General features: G+C 44.1%; 1 protein-coding gene across 2 annotated transcripts in view; it reads left to right on the forward strand.

The window, feature by feature from the left end:
• Positions 1 to 18,608, forward strand: part of MCM3AP (minichromosome maintenance complex component 3 associated protein) — a 44,525-nt gene that overhangs the window by 8,538 nt on the left and 17,379 nt on the right. For both annotated transcript variants that reach the window (XM_083184791.1, XM_083184790.1), the window contains 11 exons: positions 2,657 to 2,735; positions 2,812 to 2,944; positions 3,029 to 3,222; positions 6,722 to 6,861; positions 10,924 to 11,121; positions 11,302 to 11,570; positions 13,143 to 13,305; positions 13,406 to 13,566; positions 13,676 to 13,899; positions 14,982 to 15,157; positions 15,251 to 15,351. In XM_083184791.1, coding sequence (XP_083040917.1) covers positions 2,657 to 2,735; positions 2,812 to 2,944; positions 3,029 to 3,222; positions 6,722 to 6,861; positions 10,924 to 11,121; positions 11,302 to 11,570; positions 13,143 to 13,305; positions 13,406 to 13,566; positions 13,676 to 13,899; positions 14,982 to 15,157; positions 15,251 to 15,351 — 1,838 coding nt within the window. The remainder of the gene's footprint in view (positions 1 to 2,656; positions 2,736 to 2,811; positions 2,945 to 3,028; positions 3,223 to 6,721; positions 6,862 to 10,923; positions 11,122 to 11,301; positions 11,571 to 13,142; positions 13,306 to 13,405; positions 13,567 to 13,675; positions 13,900 to 14,981; positions 15,158 to 15,250; positions 15,352 to 18,608) is intronic.

Below are 18,608 nucleotides of genomic sequence, written 5' to 3' on the forward strand. Positions count from 1 at the left end.
CTCGATACCATTAAAGGGACATTATTGGGCGATGCAGCGCTGAATACAAGCCTGCTGCAATTGCAACCACAGTGTGCCAAGTTGTGTTCTTTTCTATTCAGCAGCAGTCACTAATACAAACTCTCGACCTCATAGAGGCCATCATTATCCACACACTCTCTCGCAGCCTTTATCCTTGGAGGAAATAAAGCCATCTGAATCAGGCGTATCTATGGGTACGCACAGCACTATAAAGCCCCCAATTCCATTGAGGTGCCCATTGTAGCTAATAATATAGGTTTCAAACTGCTATTGTTGAAGGATCTACTCCATACTGTAAGGTTGGGGTCAAAAGTAAGAAATTCATGCATAGAAATGCAATATGTTTGCTTTTAGGCATAAGTTCAAATAGGTTTGGTCCACAAGTTGGTGCAGCTAAAAGCAGCAATTACTACTCCTGTCCCATAGGGCTGCATACAAAAATCTGAGAGCCTAGGGCGAGATTGGGTCACTATGGGGGTAGAATGAGGTGCCATTGCTGGCATTTGAACGTCCTTGTGTGTGTGTGTATGTATGTATGTATGTATGTGTGTGTGTGTGTATGTATGTATGTGTGTGTGTATATATATATATATATATATATATATATATATAGGGCTACACTGTGGATTGAAGTGTCTGCTGTCTTCAGCTACTGCCACATACATGATGAGTATATGAATCTTGTTCTCATGTTTCAATAAAAGGAACTGTTTTTGCATTATATTTGCAAGGGTGTGCTGGCCCTGTCTGTCAAAGGATTGGTGAAGTGCCTAACCGATGATTGATATATGCTATATATATATATATATATATATATATATATATAAATATATGTATATATGTATATATATATATATATATATATATATATATATATATATATATATATATATATATATATATATGAAAAGGAAAAAGTACTGGCATATTTCACCACTCATATAGATTGGTTCATCGCCCCTGATGAAGTCCCAAGGGACGAAACGCGTCGGGCCGCGGATCTGAATTATATGTGGCACTAGTCAGAAACAGTGAAATGAAAATGCTATGCTGGATTAACCATCAATAAATGTATATTTGTTTTTATCCATTTTATTGATTTATTGTATGTAAAGCCACAGAGTGGTACACTCAGCGCACCCCTACTTTTTCCTTTTCTTATCCTATCCAACCTGTACCTTTATTGACAGCGAGGTACGATAGAGGTGCTTCTCTCTAAAGCGCATTATTGGGACCACTACCTTCTTTCCATATATATACATATATATATATATATATATATATATATTGCAGTAGTGAAGACAGCACTCATTTGCAGAGAATAATTATTCTTTAGAAAAACATTGGTGCACAGTTCATATAATTCAATAGTAGCACTCACCCTCCTGTGTCCAGCAAGGATCAAAGAACCGGCACTCAGATTAAAAGGTCCAACGCAGTTTTATTAGGACATGTATTGCAACGCAAGCACGGCCCAACAGCCGTTTCAACTGCTCAGTGCACTGATCCTTGCTGGACACAGGAGGGTGAGTACTAATAAGAGGTGAAGTACTGCCACTGACCACTAGAGGCCACTCAATGATGGACCAAATTTCTCCTTTTGTGTAAAGTGAAGGCAATATTTGCAGGAGCAATGATCCTGTTTCAAACATTGCAGAAGCCATCATTTTGACGGGCTTTTAACTTGTGATACTATATCAGAGTTGAAGAAAAATGGGTACTTGTGTATTATCTGGGCGCCCGATATTTTCATCGAAGGGCATTGTACAACCAAAAATCGCATCGCATGCAATCATATCGCATGCGATGCGACCCGATTTTTAATTGTACAGGCACCCAGATGCCTGATTCCTATGTTAAATGCCCCCCCCAGACCCGATTTTTTTTTTTATTGTACACCCACCCTGATGGGTGATTACTATGTTAAATGGCCCCCCATTGTTAACGCCACCCCAGTATCAACGCCAACCCGAAGCGTGGCGAGCGCAGCGGTACGTGTCCTCTGACCTTTTCATACACCCACTATCTACGTCGGCCTGGAGTTGATTTTAGATAGTGTGGTGAGCCACCGAGCCCGAAGCGTGGCGAGCCCCGCGGATTACTTCACATTTATTCAGCGTCCCCTGGCAGGGCTTGCTGCGCTCGCCACACTATCTAAAATCAACTCCACACCGACGTGGATAGTGGGGGTATGAAAAGGTCGGAGGACGTGTACCGCCGCCCCTCGCGGGCTTGCTGCGCTCGCCACGCTTCGGGTTGGCGTTGATACTGGGGTGGCGTTAACAATGGGGGGCCATTTAACATAGTAATCACTCATCAGGGTGGGTGTACAATTAAAAATGGGGTCTGGGGGGGGCATTTAACATAGGCATCAGGGTGCCTGTATAGAATGTGAAATCGCATCGCATGCTATTATAATGGCATGCGATGCGACCCGATATTAAAATTGTATACTCTGCCCGGGAAAGGCTGAAATCGGGTCCCATCTCATGCCATCGCATACCTTGATTAGTGGTATGCGATGCGATGCATCGGGCGCCCAGATAATACACAAGTACCGAAAAATGTATTATAACCATCCTAGAAAATTGTATTTCACAAATTCACTTTGTGTTTTTTGTTATTCTTTATCCAGAACTCTGCTGCCGCTGCCAAGAAGGTAGGGAAGAAACTGCACAGGGACGTGTCCGTATTTTGGCATCGGAAGAAAATCAGTGAGTTTGATTTTTCTCGAGTAGAATATTGTGGTATAATGTGTGGGACAAACCTTATACGAATGCTCTTGTTCAGGTCCAACAAAGAGGGAGATGTTACACTCCAAGAAAGGCAAACCGATGGAAGAGCGGGATGACATGCAGGCGGAGGAGGCAACCAGCTCCACTTCCTCCCCTTTGCGTAGTTCTCAGATCCAGGGACAGAAGGGGTGAGTGTGGATCGCTTATTGATCATTTGGCTTATTAGACTGTAAGATGTTGTATACTAAATTATTTGGTGTGTGTGTCCATAGATCCATCATTAAGAAATCAGTGTTGTCCAAAAGTCTTCAGTTTGATGTTGACAATTCAGATGCTGCGGCACTTTCCTCCGACACCACGTGGTCATCTCAGAAACTTTCACTTCTGCATCTTGTCGGTACAGTGGCTGAAACATCAGAAGACAAGTATCGTCTTCTAGACCAGAGGGATAAGCTGTTGCGACAAGGTGGGGTTCTTTAAATGTTGGCTTATAAAATACTATGTGGTCATGGGAGCTATCATAAATGAATTTAATACTTTTCCTGGACACTATAGGTACTGGGAAAACCTTGAAGCTATCACTAGGTGCAGACAATACCATTATTGGGCCAATTGTATGTGTGATTGGTATGCTCTATTGTACAGTGTTTTAACAATTAATCTGTAAAATCTTGGCCACAAACATGCGCCTACCATTATCCAATTGTTAGGTCAAGACCAAAACTCTCGGCCTCAATCTCTTGATATCGACCAGTGTGTGTACATTTGCAATAATCTGATCAAATGTCCATGGATAAACCCAATTTTTGTTCCACCTCTCCAACACCTAATAATCGGTCCGATTGTTGTTTCGATCAAAAAAAAAAAAATGTGTACCGAAAGTTTAGTCCTAAAGTAGATTACCTACTTAATTGTCAAGATTGTTCTATATCAGAGGGGATGTCATAGTGATGGAGAGAATGACAGTTTGCAAAGCTTGAAAAAAGTGTATGCTATATCTAAATATGTACCTCTGATAGAGTGCATAAATAGTGCTTGCTCAATACATTGTGGGGTATAGTCTTTCAGAATTGAGGGCAGGGTGCTTGGTGCTAGAAATGCCGGGTATTGAATGTTGGATTGGAGCCACCATTCACAGGATTATGTTGCATATGCGCATATGTTCTGAACATTAGCAGTACTTGGCTCAGACACTGCCTGGCTCCAGTGTATATGACACTTAGGCGGGCAGCCATAGACACGCAGACAGGGCCAGCAGCATGGTAGCTGGCGGACCGGCAGCCAATCAGGAAAGCAGCTGCAGCCCCCACACCCACTTTTTCTACTCCCTACAGCAATCCATATTCTAGTATCAGGGATCCCAGGATTGAGCGTTGTTCAATCACAAATCCAAGGATTGGCCTCTCTAAGCAGCAAACTTGGCATGTTTCATGAAGATTGCTGTAAATTAATTAAATGGCAGCCATCGATCATATTGGGCCCTGGATGAATGAGGCATCACTTGAGCACCTACTCCTTGGCGAGGCATAAAGGAATGAAGGCAGAATGCTCCAGCAGTTCTCTCTCCTCTCCGCCTGTCCTCATATCTACAGTGAAGAAGTGGTGTATGATGTGTGATGCATGTCTTTAGAATTCCATATCTTTATTTCCTAAGCCTGGGGAGAGGCGGTAGCAAACACCTTTTTAATTTCCCCAGATGTCACTTACCCCTGTAGATGGCAGATTGTTACGATTATTTTTGTTCCGAAAAACATTTAATGTTAAAAATAATTGTTGCATGTATCTTACACCCAATATAAATAGAAGAAAAAATACTGTTTTGTGTGTACATTTTTTCTGTTTGGTAATGATGAAAGATTTTGATATATTGAAATGACTGTATTTTTGTATCAACTAGCCCCACCCTCCCATACAGGATGACTTGGACAGGGCTTGAAGCTGTCCTTCCCAAAGTTTCATCCCTTTCCATATTTTTACAGCATGTGTTGTCTGCCAACCTTTAAGTTAAAACTTTTCCCCAGGATGTGCCCCATATCTAACAATATGTTTATCCTCTGGTTCATTTGGGATATTTTGTCCTCTTAGCACTACAGAAACCACCTTTTGAGCCTTTGCATTCGGAGGATAGGATTTTCTAACCTGGAAGGTTTCTTTCTTGCAGGCTGGTTTTAGAGTTAGTGGTCCCTTTTTTGTAGGTACATTTTCCTGGGGTGGTTCTGCATTTCAGACCTAAGGTTATTTTTCATATAAATTAGGATATTGTGATTCTGGATGTAGGTCAAGACATGATACGTGGCAGTGGAGATTATCTTGGGATTCTTGACCTTATCCGCTCTCTGCGAATTTATGTGGACAGATCTGCTGTATTCCCTAACCTCTGTGTTCTCTGATACACACAATTAAGTTTAACAGGTGGGAAGATGGATCACCACAAAAATCTTACAAGTGCATATTTTGGGTGAGCACCTCTTGGGCAACATGACACAGTGTCAAATTGCTACCTGGCCATCCATCTGTACATTAAGTTCGGGAAATAGGATGTTTTTATAGCCAGTTCCCAGTTTACTGTATAACCCTATATGAGCATATTTTCCCATTGGGCCATCTTTGAAAAATTGCCGAGGTTATTCAGTCTCTCTTAATTCACCTGGGGGACTCTGCATTCCTTCCCTCTCTGTTTTTGGGATTCTTTCTTATTCAAGTGTTTTTCTAATTCACTTTCATTTCTAGCTGATGTTTTTACAGTAAACAGTGGTGATTAGTACCATGGTGCGTAGAAGGGGAGGGGGCAGGAAAATTAGCAGATATATCGCATAAATTACTCCGGTTCCACCTAGTTGAGCTTATGAAATATGCCCTTTAGAACAGGCATGCAGGGCCGGTGCAAGGCACCGGAGCACCCCAGGCGAGTCGGGGTGGGGGCGCCCCGGTGCCGGGGGGGTACCTGTCCTACGGCGCTGTGTATTTAAATCTGGCGGCGGAGGCAGCGGGGGTCCCTGCAGTCCATTAGAAATAACGAGCGCTATCCGCCGGGCTATGCAGAAGCGCTTCTGTTGTGAAAACACTGGCAGCACGCTGATTGGCTGAGATCAGCGTGCGTCGTGCTGCCAGTGTTTTCACAACAGAAGCGCTTCTGCATAGCCCGGCGGATAGCGCTCGTTATTTCTAATGGACTGCAGGGACCCCCGCTGCCTCCGCCGCCAGATTTAAATACACAGCGCCGTAGGACAGGTACCCGGGCGGCAGGGGGGGGGGGGCAAAATGCCGCCCTCCAGTGGCCGGCGCCCTAGGCAAATGCCTAGATTTGCCTAGTGGTGGCGCCGGCCCTGCAGGCATGTCCAAACTATGGCCCTCCAGCTGTTGTGAAACGTCAAGCCCCATCATGCCTTGCCACAGTTTTGCTATTAGGGCATGCTAAAACTATGGCAAGGCATGCTGGGATGTGTAGTTTCAGCTGGAAGGGCACAGTTTGGACATGCCTGCTTTAGAATCTTACCTGCTATCAGGGTAGCTTTGCTTCCTAGAGGGGCACATTCACCAGTTAGTAGTCTCTTCTCTTTAAATCCCTCTTCTTTCCACATTGATTTTAGCTTGAAGGGGAACAAGCTACAGATAGCCTATGGCTAGGGGTCTTGTGAGGAGGCCTGAGAAGTCCCATCTGTATGGGTGAATGTGGGCTTTGCAGTGTAGCAAAGAGAGAACACATTTCAGACTTGATATATTTCAATGACCATTTCCACAAATTGAGGGAGTTTTATCAAACCTTCCAAAGACGACACTTGAAGAAGATGCCCAGAGCACCCCAACAGCTTCTAGTTGTCATTTATCAAGTCGATTCTAGAACAAGACAGGTAGAATCTGGTTACTGTGGACAACGTCCGAATGCCTCCTCTTTAGCAGGTTTGATGCGTAGACATTTGTGTTACACCAGCTTCTACTATTTCTCGCTCCCTCTCCCTTTGTAGCCCGTGTGAAGCGGACGGAGTTGGACCAAGCCAAACTGTTTGTAGGGACATGTCCTGACATGTGCCCCGAAAAGGAGAGATACATGAGGGAGACCCGCAAGCAGCTTAGTCTCTATGAGTTCTTTCCTGGAACTGACCAGGTACAGTCATATGAGAAGTCATCATATTACCTCTGCAATAATGTGTGCATTGTCCTTCTGTGGGAAAGAATGAAGCAGCCATTCATTGTATGGATTATGTGGCTGATATAGCTGATACAATTGGCATAATTCCTCATTTAAACTGATTGATGTACTGGTTAGAGTAATACAAACAAAAATAGAAAACATAGTAATTTCTAATCATGCCCCTACATGGTTCACCCTGGCACTTGCTACTCCTAAAGCTTTTGCATTTAATTGGAGGTTTCCCAGCTACTTGATAGAGTCCATCGAATTTAAGACATTCTCAGAACAACAGTTTTCAAATTATGCGGAAGACCATAAACAACATATAGAAGATATAAACTTGTTTTGGGCCACATCCAAACCAGGACATATTATTGCATATGCAGCAGTCAAACGCAAAAAAATAAATAAGAGGTTTGAAGAACTTAGTAGAGAGGTCTCTAGGGCATACTCTAGCATGTTGGGGAAACAACACAATAGAAACTCGTAAAGTGTACACAGACAAAAGCGATGTACGATGCACTCTGTACGGAGAAAGCACAGTACAATCTAGATCAGGCATGTCCAATGTTGGCCCTCCAGATGTGAAACTACACGTCCCAGCATGCTTTGCAATAGTTTTAGCATTCTCTAATAGCAAAACTGTGGCAAAGCATGCTGGGATGTGTAGTTTCACAACATCTGGAGGGTCAACGTTGGACATGCCTGATCTAGATTGTCAAAACAATCGATACTTCAGAGGGGGAAATAAGGCAGGGAAACTACTTGCCTCCCTAATCAGAAATAGACGCCCAATAACACACATCCCGAAATTGCTGGTAGGCCCACAACAAATAAATACTACTAACCGAAATTGCTAAGGCCTTTTTGGAATATTATTCCCAATTATACAAAGCGCCAGTCGACAACCCAATAAGAGGGATGGAATTTATAAAGAGAGCAGGGATCCCTAAATTAACAAATTTAGAAAACATAGACCTGGCAATACCTATCTCAGAACAAGAAAATAGGGATAGTATTGGGAAATTACCCAGGGGCAAGGCACTTGGGCCGGACGGGCTGAGTGCAGAATATTATAAAATCTTGATACCCCATCTGACACCTCACCTGCAGTCATTATTCAATTCTATTTTAGAAGGAGTGCCAGCATATAAAGACTTTAATAAGGCAAGAATTATTATACCTAAAGCTGGTAGAGACATCACTCAAATAGCATCATATCGACCCATCTCCCTATTAAACCAAGATCTAAAAATTTTAACATCCATTATGGCAAACCGGTTACAACTAGTACTGCCCAAACTCCTTCATATGTCGCAGTCGGGGTTCTCGCGGGGAAGGTCGTCTGTACATAATATACGTCTAGCCTTGGCGGTCATGGTACAAGCAGAGAGCAACACTGAGGGAAGAACAGCTATGGTCAGCTGCGACGCAGATAAAGCCTTCGGCAGGGTGGCATGGCCACACCTCCTCAGAATGCTACACGCCCAAAATTTAGGAGTAGGGTTCATTACCCTTTTTCGCAAACTATACGCTTCTCCTACAGCATTTCTAACTGTCAATGGCATAAATACACCAGAATTCACACTCTCCCAGGGCACCAGGCAAGGTTGTCCCCTATCTCCGCTATTATTTAATATAGCAATAGACCCCCTGATAAGACATTTTTACCTAGATAAAACCTGGCAAGGCATCCAGTTTGGCAAAGAGATATTGAAAGTATCGGCATATGCGGACAACCTCTTGTTATACTTTAAAAACCCACAAGAAGCAATACCCGGCTTGATACAAATACTAGCTAATTTTGAACAAATTTCTGGATTTAAGATAAATAAAACAAAGACAAAAGTATTGGCGTTACATGCCAAAGCAAAACATGACTGGCATGACCCCTTCCCTTTCGCTTGGGCAACATCAACCCTGACCTATTTAGAAATTAAAATATCAAAAAACACGAATGATGTATATGATAATAATATTTCGCCGATAATTACACGCCTATTGAAAGACTTCAAATCATGGAAGTGCCTACCACTATCATACATCGGAAGATGTCATTTGATTAAGATGGTGGCGTTTCCACGATTATTATATTATATACAAATGTTGCCATATATGATAAAAGAAATAGATCTACGAGTATTAAACACGGCAACAAGTAACTTTTATTTGGGCGGGGAAAAAACCTTGAATATCCATGTTTAAATTAATTCAGGGCCCCCATTTAGGAGGAATAAATCTGCCTTGTATACGAAGCTATGTCCTATCGGCCAACTATAGATATGCGATAGATTGGATAAACAACACAGACAACTACGCAAACGTATCGATAGAGCAAGCACTATGGGCCTTATTCTAGTCCACTCTTTCTGACAAAATCCTTCTTAGATGGACAAAACCATGTGCACTGCAGGGGGGGCAGATGTAACTTGTGCAGAGAGAATTAGATTTGGGTGGGGTTTTACTTCAAAGTGAGATCTATATTGCAGTGTAAAAATAAAGCAGCCAGTCTTTACCCTGCACAGAAACAAAATAACTCACCCAAATCTAATTCTCTCTGCACATGTTACATCTGCCCCACCTGCAGTGCACATGGTTTTGTCCATCTAAGAAGGATTTTGTCAGAAAGAGTGAAGTAGAATAAGGCCCTATGTCCAGACATACCGCTAAATAAGTTATTACACATGAGACCATCAAAATTCCCAAACAAAGTATCAACTAACCCACTGTTGACAGCCACTTGCACTGCATGGAGGATGGCACACTCCAGACAGGGCTTATCGCCCAATAGATCAACATTTTTATCAATACATTATAATATAACGAATCAAACCCCACTGAGTCAGAATAAGAAGACATCGCAGAAATGGATAGAAAGGGGCATTAGGTCGGTAATAGATGTCCTAGAGGAAAAGAGCCTCGATATATTCCCTTATGAGAAACTATTGGAGAAATAGAAGGACCTAAACATTTCTAGATTTAGCTACCTTCAAATAAGAAGTTATGTAAAGGTCATTTTATCCGACTTAACAGAAGGTCTAGAAATAATGACAGGCCAAGCGAAAAATAAGAAATGTTCTACATCCCTGTTATATGCACGGATTAAAAGAATAATCCAGATAGAAAATACGCAAACTGGGATGGTAAAATGGAGAGATCTACCAGAGTTGACCCTCCTGGTTATTTTAATGTCATTTATTCGCATAAATAAATACCTAGTACATGGAAATGCAATATAAACTGCTCCACAGGGCATACTATACTCCAAACAAAAAAGGTTTCTGATGGGAGCGTCCACAGACTCAAAATGCTTTAAATGCACATTGCTTGGAGCAGATGTATTCCATTGCATGCAGGGCTGCCCGGAGGTATTGGGATACTGGAACACAGTAAGCCAGTATATACAAAACATGTATAATATAAATATGTGCTTCACACCAGAATGGGCCTTATGGGACATATACACAAACTCCTCACAGAACAAATATTCACATGGTCAACGTATATTCATAGCGAAAATAGCAGCAGCAACTCGTAAAACAATCCTGTCACAATAGATTGAGTCAAACACCTTAACAATAACATTATTAACGCCAAGAATAACACATCTGTTTCAAATGGATTGGATAGAAATGAATAAAAACAAAGACAAAAAATGTAAAAAAAAAAATTAGTATATGGTGGCCATATGTCAAAACCCTGTCCCCACAAGCCCAAACTACAATAAGGGTAATAGCTTCAACGACAACATGGTATGATATGAAGAACGCCCCTTCTGACCAGGATAGGGAGATCCAATCTAAACCGTAGAGAATTAGAAAAGAAGTAAGAGGGAGTAAAAGGTAGAATAGAATAAGAGAGAATGGTCTACAAGGTCATATAAAATGTGATGATATAAATGACTGTTAAGATGTAATGTATTATAAAATGGATAATTGTGTAAAATGACACAATATGGGAATTTTAATGGATTTGTTTACTATTTAATAAAAAGATTATAAACCGATGTACTGATTCTATTCCCGGTTTTCCCAGCTGAACCATGCAGCCGCCATTAAAGAGTACAGCCGTTCTTCAGCCGATCAAGAGGAGCCGCTGCCTCATGAATTACGACCCGTGCCCGTCCTGTGCATGACTATGGATTATATGGTGACCCACATCATGGATCAGGGGGAGGCAAACTACCGAGACTGGTATGACTTTGTATGGAACAGGACACGCGGGATCCGGAAGGTGAGAAGGGGCTGTAGGCTTTGGATTTCATGTTAGGGAATGTAAACGGTAAATTCCATGATCTCAGCGACTGATCCCAATGAACCGTAGTCTCTCTGTTCTCACTGCGTAAGTAATAATAATGTGGTGGATCATCTCATTGTAACCCTGAATCATCTGAGGTTGTCTTTTTCCTGCTAGGACATCACACAGCAGCACTTAAGTGACCCCTTTACTGTGTCCCTGATGGAGAAGTGCACGCGCTTTCACATCCACTGTTCTTATGATTTGTGCGAGGAACCATTGCGCGCCTTTGACCCAAAAATCAACAATGAGAACTTGACCAAGTGCATGCAAAGCCTGAAGGAGATGTATCAGGATTTGCACAATCGTGGGGAGACGGGCACATGCGAGCCAGAATTCAGGGGATACAGTGTCCTGCTCAACCTCAACCAGGGAGATATTCTCAGGTAAGGGATCAGTACAGAAATGCTGAAAGTAGGAACTGAGGGGCCCCCAATAACGGTCTGCTAACATTACCTCATGTGGTAACAAACATGTCTCCACTTGTATTGTATAGTATAATATAGATCCATCACCCAGTCTTGGGGACACCAGTTTATCTTGGGTTTAAGATATTGCTGTCTTGGCGTAAGTGCTTCTGCAGACGAAGGGGGTCATTCTGGTTCATTCGGTTCCCTGCACGTTCGCACTGGGGACTGATGTTTTTTTACTGCGCATATACAGGGACCCTGGGCGAACGGACTGCATAGTCGCCAAGCCGTTAACATGGAGCGATGCGGGGAGGTGGAGTTGGGTGTGGCCCAAGGGAATGGCCAGCATTTCATGGGTGTCCCCATGAAAACACTGGGCATCCCATGGGATTGCAGGTGGGACAAGGTGTGCCGGGGGTGGGCAGCTGACGTCACATGACATCAGCTGCCTACCCTGTCTTCGGCCAAAAGCCCGCAAATATAAGTCCGTCTCCACTGACTTATATATGCGCGTCTGGAGAAATCATTCCATAGTCGCCAGCGAAGGATTTTTCTGGCTGTGTGCACATGCAAGGGGATGTGTCTTCCTGATACATCCCGTCACATGGTTGCGAGGGTGAACGTGCATTCGCCAGGGCGGCGTTGCAAGGACTCAGTAAGCTCAGAGTCAGGAAACTAGAGTTCGCTTGCATGAAGCAACACTCAGCACTGACGCGCACAACGGCCTATCACAGGTTAGTATTCCTCCAGTCTAGTACTGCACCGCACGGGATTGGTTCCCTCAATATTCAACCCCTTGCCTGGAACAAAGGTCGGCAAGTGTAATTTATTTGGTATCTCCTTTTCTGGAATCCAGCAGTCCCAGAGTCTGTATCAATGTGTGTATCCACCAAAGCAGTTACAGGGTTCAAATAACATTGCCAATAGCAGAGCTGCTAAAGGGGAAAACCCCCAACTCCTGTAGTCACTGTGGATTCCCTACAATAAGGGAGTATAGAAGGGAAAATCCCCCCCCCCTTTTTTTTTACCGTGCCAGTATCCTATAGGGAACCCTCTGTTTCCCGCGCAGTGTCGCCTATAGTTGATTGGTGGGAAATTAGATAAACTGATGTATCGCTTGGGACATCCATTTTTCACTTTCTTCTCAGGTATGGGTCATTGAGTCGACATGGCTGAGGTCGGCAGGGTTGGAAGGTCGACAATGGCAAGGTTTTCACTTTTTTTTTATCCTGAATGACGTCATGGACACCGTAAAAGTGTACTGCGTCCCCTCACATGGGCTTGATACGCTTGGCACACAATTTTGTTCTCCCTCAACACCTAGTAGAGGGTAGGGCATGAAACACCACCTTTCGGGCTCTAAAAAGACGTGAAAAACTCATGTCGACCTTTTGACTGTCAACCTTGCCATTGTCAACCTTCAGTGGATGCCCCAATGCATGTCGACTTAATGTGGCTCGACCAATCGACCTTATACTTTTTTCCCTTCGCAATTTTACTCACCTCGTGTATTCTTCTAATGAAGGTTCTGTGCTTTGTCTGTTACAGGGAAGTGCAGCAGTTTCCTGAGACCGTTCGGAACTCGGAAGAAGTAAAATTTGCTGTTCAGGTTTTCTCTGCACTTAACAGCACAAACATTGTCCGGTTCTTCAGACTGGTGCGTTCTGCGTCGTACCTGAACAGTTGTGTCTTACACTGTTATTTTGCTCAGGTAATGGGTCAATTCTGGCCTCTCCTACATAAAAGCTTGTCTTTTTATATTTTTTTTATCATTTATAAATGTTCTTACCAATGTTCTTGTTTTCTCTTAGATACGGCGAAATGCGCTGAGTGTCTTCAACGTAGCATACACGCCCAGTGCGCAGAGACCCACCTTGTTCCCACTGGAGAACATAGTCCGTCTTTTATCTTTCCAAGATGCGGACGAAGCTTCGGAATTTCTCACAGCTTACGGCCTGTGTGTGTCGGATGGGTAAGTGGGAATGGAATTTTTATCCAAGGCCAAATTCAGTCCAGGAGAAATAGTCCATTGTTGTATCAACTGATGCTTGTTTTTCCTTATTATTTTGTGTACCCTAAAGTTTTGTAGAGTTGAATCGTACAGCCTTTACTGAGCCCGAGGTGCCGTTGAAGCCAAAGAGGTGCGCATTTATCAGCAATAAGCGCCAAGTGTCTATTGGGGAGGTAGTGAATGGAGCCCCACTGCCACAGTTTACTTTGCACATGCCTGTCTGCAGCTTTGATGAGCTGAATAAGTATACTGGAAGTAACGCTTCGGTCGAGCAAGGAATCCGAGACGAAACAGGTCAGTGACAGAGAACACACAATCGGGTTATTCTGTCAATTGACTTTAAAGTTGTGAAATCCCGGAACAAGGTGGTTACTCTGACACCTGATCGCACAGCTGCAAATTCGTCAGCCAGGTGATAATCGATAGACTGCGCGTGCTTGCGTCTCGTATTATGCCTGCGTGAGGCCATTCGGCGATAAAATCATGCTACTTTTTTTATCGCTGGCCGTATGGAACTTAAATGACAGGAAGCGGCTTTAGTGGTTGGTAACTGGTCATTTTCTGGGAGTATCGGAGGTAAACGCAGGTGTGCCCAGGCATTTGAAGGGAAGGGAAGCTCCGACCCCGAACAGCCTGTTTCTATCGCAGCCACCGAGTAGGTCCTGGGTTGCGCACAGACTGCACACACACTAGAACAATCATTTGATGGTGAGTGACTGCAAATGGATTTGCAGCGAATCACAGGCTTATCGCATCCTTGCGCAGGGCGGGATTTCACTCTGGCGGGGAGGCGTATACCTGATCGCAGGGCTTTTTCCTTCAGTTTCAGCAGTGCCAGCACCTAGGTAACAGATTTCTGTAAGGTTTCCCATCTCATATGTCATGTGCAACCAGGTGAACTTGAAATCTGCTGGTTCACTATTGAAGAACCTTTAAATTAATGAAAAGGTTGGGTACGATATCACGTCAGTCCGGATCCTAAAACTTAAAAGACCCACGTTGGGATTTTGCCGCATCCCGGGAAGTATAAGCCCGCTGCTTATTGGTGGGTTCTGTCAGGATTCTGTCCAATGGGATCCCGCTGCCTGTCTTCTAACTGTTGGGCTCCCGACTGCTATGATTTTGGCAGAATACCCAATGGAGCTACTCAACTTTAAATGGCAGCAAAAAATAGGCCATGAATGGAATTACCATTCGCAAGAAGCCTCTGGTAGCCGTTTAAGCCTGCAGATATGTCATTATTATTATTACTTCTGACTTATTTTATGGAGTTTTAATTATTTATTATTATGTTATTGTTAACTCTAACTAGCTAAAACACCGACTTAAACACACCTTATGACTTACACATTTTATTCTTGATTCCACTATTTTAGTTACAGATAGACCAGAGGCCAAAGTCTCTGCCCCAGAAGAGATGTCAGTCAAACAAACTACTGTGCCTCTACCAGACACTCGGGAATCTTCTTCTGTTCCTGCTCAGCCAGTCATGCCGCCAGTTATTGCAAGTTATCCACCTCCGTCTCCGCCTAAGCCGGCTTTTACTGATGAGGTAGATGCGCAATGAATGCTGACTATTGAAATGTCATTCAAGATATATTTCGTTATTTTTTTAACCTTTTTTATGTACTATACTTTTATACAGGATGTGGCTGCAGTGATGGAGGATATTGTGGAGGATACAGTGAGAGAGTTCAGTGCTGATCTTGGCCAAACTGGAGCTGCGTACATTGCTGCTGCACTTGGGTATAATATTGCTCTGTTATTTGTATTCCTTTATTGTTTATATTATAGTCTCTACCAGAAGCTGCTGCTGTTGTTGTTCATAATTCTGCATTGTGGGCAATACTTTAGAGTCATTCTTTTTACAGTACTTCTGCTGTGCTAATTGCTGTACAAATAAAAAATAAAAGTGGAAAAAATGTTTCTACATACACTACGCGATTTGGGCCCAGTGTATGATATTAGATCAAATCCAATGCGTGGTCCCGTGCGCATCGCAGTCGGAGGTCAAACGAGCTGCACATAAGCTAAATCTTATGTGTAGCCATTAGCGGCACATCAGCACCCGTGATTTATCGTATTCAATACAGAGCGGGGTCCGGTGTGTGGCGAGAATTCCAAAATCCTATAAGAGTGGGCTGTCGCTGATTGGCTGAGAGAGCCCTCTCAGCCAGTCAGTGGCTGCCCGAAGAGGAGGCCGCTGAGAGAGCTCTGTCAGCCAATCTAGGCTGCCCACACTTTTGACTCAGATTCCCCCCTCCCGAGGAGCTCAGGGAAAATCGGGGCCTTTACTAAGCGGCATGGAGATACTATTTGCATCGTATTGTTAACTCCAAGGTCGCTGATTCTCTTATCTTCTCCTTATTCCATTTTCAAGTTGCCCAGTTTGGCGATGGACGCAGGGATTACTAAATAATTTATTCTGGGGTTTTGTTTTATGCCAAGGGTAACCTCCGCTATACCTGGAATATGGCCGGGGGGTTGCAGGGTTACCTTTTAGCTTCCACTGCTGGTTCCCTGCCACCACGCCTGTCTCTAGCTTTAACGACATTTTGATCATGTGGTTCGGGATGCAGTCAGATTACCTGCAGTCAAAATACCATCCACCATTGAATGGCGGTCTAAATACTGAGTTCAAAATGCCGGCATTCATTATGCCAACATGATCAAAATGTTGTCTTTTAAAATATTGAACAGTTCAAAAAGTCGACGAGTTTTTCCTGATTTTTTTTGTCTTTTAAAGTGACTTGTTCTTACTTCACGATCCAAGTGGGCATAGAGTTAGATTATATTAGTGTGCCCGAATCATGGCGAGCTTAGTGGTACACATATGGGGGGGGGGGGGGCATTATGGTTGACAGCCAAAGCTTTGCATTTTCAGCTTTGCATGTCATTAAAACGCCCCCAGCGCAAATGCCCCTGCCCCCCATACACGCCGAATATCCCCCCACGCATGGGCGTTCCCATGGGCACAGCCGCCGCCTCACGCCCGCACTGCTTGGTGTGAACAAACCGGCTGCACATGCGCATAAAAGTTTATGTACAATCGCACCTTTGCACAAACACGCAGGGGAGTGTGGTGATCAGAATAACCTCTATGGTATCCATGTCGCCATAGACACACACACACACACAAAAATCATATCGACTTTTTGGCCTGACGACATTTTGAGTGTCTGCACTTCAATAGTGACTACACTTTGACCATGTCAGCATAATGAATGTAGTCATTTTGAATGTGTCTGTATTTTGTCCGTCGGTCAATGGTGGTCGGTATTTTGACTGTAGTAAATCATACTGAACCCTGTGGACCATTAGTCATCTAGACTGTTGAAGGGTTGGACCCCTTGGTGCTCGGCTGCAGCTTTGGAGGTTTTAGTGCTCTGGTCATCGCAGTGTCTTCAGGAGGGAGTTCTGAGTCTAGTTCATGTTCCTCTTGCTAGCCCAGGAGCTCCAATGCGTTTCAGCTCGCCGTTGAAGATTTTATTCTTGAGCCTCACTTGGCACGTCTGCTTGGGAGCATGAGTGTCCAGGTGCAACACATGTAAAGAGAAATGTTTTGACTCTCTATTGAAGCTCATATGTAATTGGGAGAGCTGAAAGGGTACCTAGAGACAGCATTTCCCTTCTGGGGTGTGGGCATACCCAATATATTATTATTATTATTACTTCCAGTTTCTTATATAGCGTATACATATTCCGCAGCACTTACAGAGAATATTTATATCACATCAGTCCCTGCCCCAGTGGAGCTTACAATCTATATCTCTACCACATATACACGCAAACACAGACATTCTAGGGTTAATTTTGTTGGGAGACAATTAGCCTACCAGTATATTTTTGGAATGTGGGAGGAAACCGGAGTACCCGGAGGAAACCCTGGCAAGTGCGGGGAGAATATACAAACTCCGCACAGTTAGGTCCATGGTGGGAATCAATCCCATGACCTCAGTGCTAACCATTACACCATGGGTTGCAAGGCCACAGCCTTAGTGTTCGATTTACATTTGTGGGAAATGTAATATTAAATGACATGTTTGCCTTCCCCTCTGCTACCTGTTTAGCTCTTGCAGACACAAGCAATGCCTCCAGGGGCTAGAAACCCATATGACAATGACTCACTCAAATTGGGCTGCCTGGCACTCAATGTTAGTATAGAAGTAGATCTTACAGGATGCGCTGTGAGCCTACGCCGCAGCTCATCGCCACCTGCAGGGTCTCCATCCCTGCCAGAGTGCTGCTCTCCTGCAACACCTCCGCATCCTCCTACTCAGGCACTCCACACCTTCCCACCCCCAGCCCACCCTGTGGCTCTCCCAGTTGCAGAAGCAGGTTTGTTGTCCCCAATACGTTGGGGACCTCTATCCCCATCCGCTTCATTCACACCAACTTCATTCAGCCAGCATGCAAGATAGAGCTGAAATGCTGCAGTTCATCTAGCCTAGAGGTAGACAACAGCATCCCAGATGCTGCATTTATGAAGGACATCTAGGTGGTGCTGGATGAGAGGGTACTCGTAACCTAGCTTGGGGGCTCCCATTAGGAAGAAGGAAGTAACTACTGCACCCAATACTGCCTGCCTAATTGTTATCTAACCGATCCACCACCACCCCCCACCCCCAGCTTGAGGGGGGGGGGGGGGGATAGATAGCAGCTTGGGGCTAGGAGCAAGAATGGGGATCAGCATACCTCCCAGCATGACCCATTCCAACAGGGACAACATGCTCTGTTCCTGGACTTCCTTGGCAGTGGCAGTTGCAGAGGTGGGGCCAACTGCCATTGAGTCCCAGACTGTGGTGCATGGCAGTGTTGGGGTGGCAGGACTCCCCTACTTGAATTACGGACTGTGCTGCAGTCCCACCTCTGAACAGAGCATGTTGTCCCTCCTGTAATAGGTCATGTTTGGTAGTATGCCGTTCCCGTCTTCTCGCTCCTTATAGTACCCCAGCTGCTATCGATCAGGTCTGAATAACCCCCATTGTATCAAGCAATATCTT

This window comes from Crinia signifera, chromosome 4, assembly GCF_055691185.1.
Source record: "Crinia signifera chromosome 4, ASM5569118v1, whole genome shotgun sequence".
NCBI classification, from domain to species: Eukaryota; Metazoa; Chordata; class Amphibia; order Anura; family Myobatrachidae; genus Crinia; species Crinia signifera.